The sequence below is a fragment of the Haplochromis burtoni genome, unplaced genomic scaffold (assembly GCF_018398535.1).
Source record: "Haplochromis burtoni strain Fernald_Lab_line unplaced genomic scaffold, NCSU_Asbu1 Contig_352, whole genome shotgun sequence".
NCBI lineage: Eukaryota > Metazoa > Chordata > Actinopteri > Cichliformes > Cichlidae > Haplochromis > Haplochromis burtoni.
The window spans coordinates 468,609-473,003 of NW_024582713.1; the positions used below are offsets into that span (position 1 = coordinate 468,609).

Here is a 4,395-nt window from a genome sequence, read left to right on the forward strand (position 1 = left end):
GCCAAAGTGCTTGCTCATAGGGGGTCATATGATTGTTGGGTTTTTCTCTGTATCTATGAAGCACCTTGAGGCGACTTTTGTTGTGATTTGGCGCTATATAAATAAAATTGAATTGAATTGAATTGAATTGGAGGTGAACCACCTCTGTCAGCTTGTCCTGGGAAAATGCCAAGTGTTAGCTGGAACAGGCTCATGTGAACCGGATAAGCATTTAAAAAGTGTTTAGATAGATAAATGGCTGCATCTGAAGTGAAGGGAGAGCTGACACAATGGTTAAGGAAGCTTTATATAGATGAATACATACAATTCACTGTATATTATGGATTAAGTTGCCGCTGGATGAATGCTAAGCTTCTAAATATATTTTATGTGTCATAATGGAAGCAGGGCAATCCCTCAAACTGAAGAGTATTGTATCAAGCTCTGTGAGTGTTCAGGGAGAGTAGCATTCTATTTTAGTATAATATTTGTTTTCATAAAACTGTGGAACTCCCTAAAGTCTTAATTGATTTCAGGAAATTTCGCGGAAAAGCGTTGCACCTGATGGGAAGGCACCTGAACTCATAATACGGGAATACGACTTGGGTTTTCTTTAATGTTGAATGAGCAGGAAGTCAGACTTGTTCCTTGACCCTAAATAACTCAACTACGAGGTTAACCAAGTTTCTTCCGCCGTCTTCACACTTCACCGTGTTTGAGTGGTTGGGACTTTTTCAAAGCAGCATTTCTTGTAAAACTCAAACCTCGCGCCTTTTTACAGCTCGATGCACAATATATGTTGGATATTTTCACATTCTAAGGAACACCGGTTTCAAATTAAATTGCAGTAACTACTGTAATGTGAGACTACAGCATGTGGGTGTGTAGACCTGTTCAACTAAGGGAAGTAGGGAAATCGGTTGCAAATACTGTTGTAAATACAGGGTACACAACTGATATCTACAAATACACCTGTTCCTATAGCGTAGTTCTGCGGAACTGTACTTGTACTTTGTACAGTACAGTTCAGTAGAACTACGCTATGAACCAAAGGAACTCATTCTGTCATTCGTATAAGACTAACTTGGCCTGTTAAAAACGTGCAATTTGAAGGTAAAGCTCCATCCGGTTGTCGTGGCCGAGTGGTTAAGGCGATGGACTAGAAATCCATTGGGGTCTCCCCGCGCAGGTTCGAATCCTGCCGACAACGAAGCTTTTTGGCTTATTTATTTATATTTTTTGAAATGCAATTTGCAATTCTACATTCTCGGGTTTTCAAAGGACGGGACTATTTTATTGTTGACAAATTAGCCTACATTAGTTTAAAAACGGTTGTTCTAATGTTATAAGCAACGAAAGAACAACTAACAGTACATCCTGTCACATTTTCAAAATAAAATTATTAATAAAATAAGCGTTCTAATTAAACTTAATGAAACATCACAATATATTAAAGAGTTACAAAACAGAACAAAATCATGACTGAGATTTATAAACATTTAAAAACAACACAGATGACCAAAGTGCTGTACAACTAAATGAAATAAAACACAGCAAGAAAAATACAAATAGCTCTATTTATAAACATCCCATTATAAATAAACATCCCAATATATAATAGAAGTTGCACGCCCATGTTGTCAAATGTAATTATTTGATAGTTACCTGTAAGATATCAGTATACTTTAACCTGAAAAAAGGTTAGACAAAGTGTGTGTTCCTGTATGGGTTTTTTGGGGGGTCTCACTGCTATCTTGAGTATTTCTTTCTTCTACTGATTTTCATTCGCAATCTCTCTAGAGAACAATGACCCTATTTTATCAGGTCCCTACTCTCACTATCGATAACACTGTTGTCTACAAACATCATAGTCCAGGAGATTCATGCCTGACCTACATATGTCAGGTAGACACAAACATCTGCAAACAAGCAGAGGCTCTGGGGCAAATCCCTAATGTAATACCTAATGTCAAGTATAAATTAAAACTTTCTTTGAGCATGAGTCGATTTAGACTTTTATTTTGAAGACTCCGCAGTTCGGCTTCCGCTATGTTCCGCTGTTGCTTAGCAACGATAAACGCTCTCATGGTTTCGGCCGCTAGCTTGTGCTGATTAGCTGGGGTGGGGGTACAGCATTCTGTGGGAGGAACTCTTTACGATGGATGATGAAGATTTGGACGAGTTGCTGGATGAAGTCGAGAAAAAGTTTTGTCGCAACGTTTCAATCGCGTCCTCAGCGGCTCGCACCAACTCAAATGTGGCTGGAAAAGACGAGAAAGACAAAGACGGACAGAAAAAGCACGGGTAAACAAAGCTAACTTGGCTAGCACATGTCAGGTATAAGTTAGCTGAGCATTACTTCAGCTTCCATGCATTGCTACAATTTAATAAACTTAATGATCAGTTCAGTTTATATTCAATGGCTTCAGCGTTTTCAAATTATACTAGAAACTGCCGAAATATGCAGAATATGGGTTATTGTAGATACAGAGGTTTGCTCTTAAAAACAGTCATTAATATCTGTCACCAGCACCTGCTACAACCCCAAGACACTAATCCATGTATTTGTTTCTGATTTAGTGCCACAAAGCCTAAACGGTCAGTGAACAGTGTCACTGAGGATATTGACGCCCTGCTGGAGGAATTACAGGAGGAAGACTGCAGTCCTTTCCCTCAGCCAAAGGTAAGATTGACTTGAACCCGTTCTGAATTCTGGAAAGAGAACTGTGAATTACAAGAAGTGAATTACACCTTAAAACATTTTTTAAGTCTTACATATGATTGAGGGGCACACTGCTGTCATATACTTTACGTTTTTAACTGATGCTGAGCTGGCACTGCTTGTATCTGAAATTGTTAGGAAGACTTAATCTTGCGTTGTGGTCCCATAATCTTATTTTGCACTGCTGTATCATGTCTGAAGTGATGAAGTGGATGAATGAAATGCAGAGTTGTTCTTTCTTCTTTGTCAGGCTCAGGATCCTCATAAAATCTTACCAAGAGCTGGTGTTGGCCCTCAGGCTGGCATGCCCCAGAGATTTTATCAAGCCTTAGCAATAAGTATATTTATTCAACTAGTTTCACTTCACATGTTTGTTTTCGTGTAGGACCACAGAGTAAGTTCAAAATGTCAAGATTTATTTATCTCAATATCTGCATTCAGGTTAAGCACTTACACAAAGGTAGTTATTACCCTCATAAGTCAACCCGGCATTTGTCAGCAGTGCCTGATAGGAATATGTGTGGTTTAGTGCTTTAGTCAGTAAGCCTTAGAAGGCCCTATATACATTCAACAGCCATTTCATTAGGTATACACCAGTCAAGTGGTTGTTAATGCAAATCCAATCTAAATAGCCAATCACACGGCATACAGTCAATGCATTTAAGCATGCTGATGGTCTAGACAAGCTCCTTAAGTTCAAGCAGAGAATCAGAAGAAAGATGATTTTAGTGATTTTTGAATGTGGCATAGTCATTGGTGACATGGTCTGGGTCTAGCTGGTCTACGTATATCATAAAACGCTGATCTGCTAGGATTTTCTTACACAACCATCTTTGCAGAGAATTTTCTGGAAAAGAGAAAATATCCAGAGAGCAGCAGTTTTCGGGGTCAAAATGCCTTGACCCAGAGAGGTAAGAGGATTAAGGCTGTGGGCTGAATGGAAGGCAACAGTTACTCAAAAAACCACTTGTGCGAGACCAGGAATGCAGATGAACATCTCTAAATGCACAAAACATCAAAGTTTGAAGCACATGAGCTACAGCTGCAGAAGAGCACACCAGGTGCCACTTTTCTGTGGTCACTGCTTTTTAGGAAACTGATTGGTCAGCAAAAAGTGATTTTTATACGTGTTGATTTGCAGCACAAGTTACCATCGCAGTGTATTCTTATAAGAAGTGAACCGCTTTTTAGGGTAAAACTTTAAGTTACTTTGATAAATCTCTAATGTTGCTTGAAAGTACGGTACTCTGATTGTTCATGAGCCACAGTTTGAGAACCACAGTCTTACAGTGCCCAATGAATGAAGCAGGTAGTAGCCTTAACTTGGATAATTGAGCTGATAGACAGGTATACTGAGGGGAAAAAAACAGAAAATTATTGTTTGAAACTATTCTCAAAGGAGTTGCATTAGCTAATCGTGATAATTTTGCAGAAAGTGAGGGAAAATATCTAATAAAAGTAGAGGATACACAGTTTCCAGTAACAAAATTCCAAATATTTAATGTGTGTCAGCTATTAACTAAATAGATGATGTGACAAGTTGACTTATTAGGCAAGACCAAGCCAAAAAATGTGCTATATGAAACAATTACACAAATTAAATAAATTGCTGCCACAAAGAACCCCAAACACACACACACACACACACACACACACACACACACACACACACACACACACACACACACACACAC

At 38.7% G+C, this 4,395-nt stretch overlaps 1 protein-coding gene and 1 non-coding gene across 2 annotated transcripts in view; both read left to right on the forward strand.

The window, feature by feature from the left end:
• Positions 1 to 1,107: 1,107 nt before the first annotated feature.
• Positions 1,108 to 1,189, forward strand: trnas-aga. The gene has a single exon. It is a non-coding gene; the product is annotated as a tRNA-Ser (tRNA).
• Positions 1,190 to 2,050: 861 nt separating this feature from the next.
• cfap418 (cilia and flagella associated protein 418) overlaps positions 2,051 to 4,395 on the forward strand; it is a 12,584-nt gene continuing 10,239 nt past the window's right edge. Inside the window, exons 1-2 of the mRNA XM_005944372.3 lie at positions 2,051 to 2,283; positions 2,560 to 2,662. Coding sequence (XP_005944434.1) covers positions 2,138 to 2,283; positions 2,560 to 2,662 — 249 coding nt within the window. The 5' untranslated portion in view covers positions 2,051 to 2,137. The remainder of the gene's footprint in view (positions 2,284 to 2,559; positions 2,663 to 4,395) is intronic.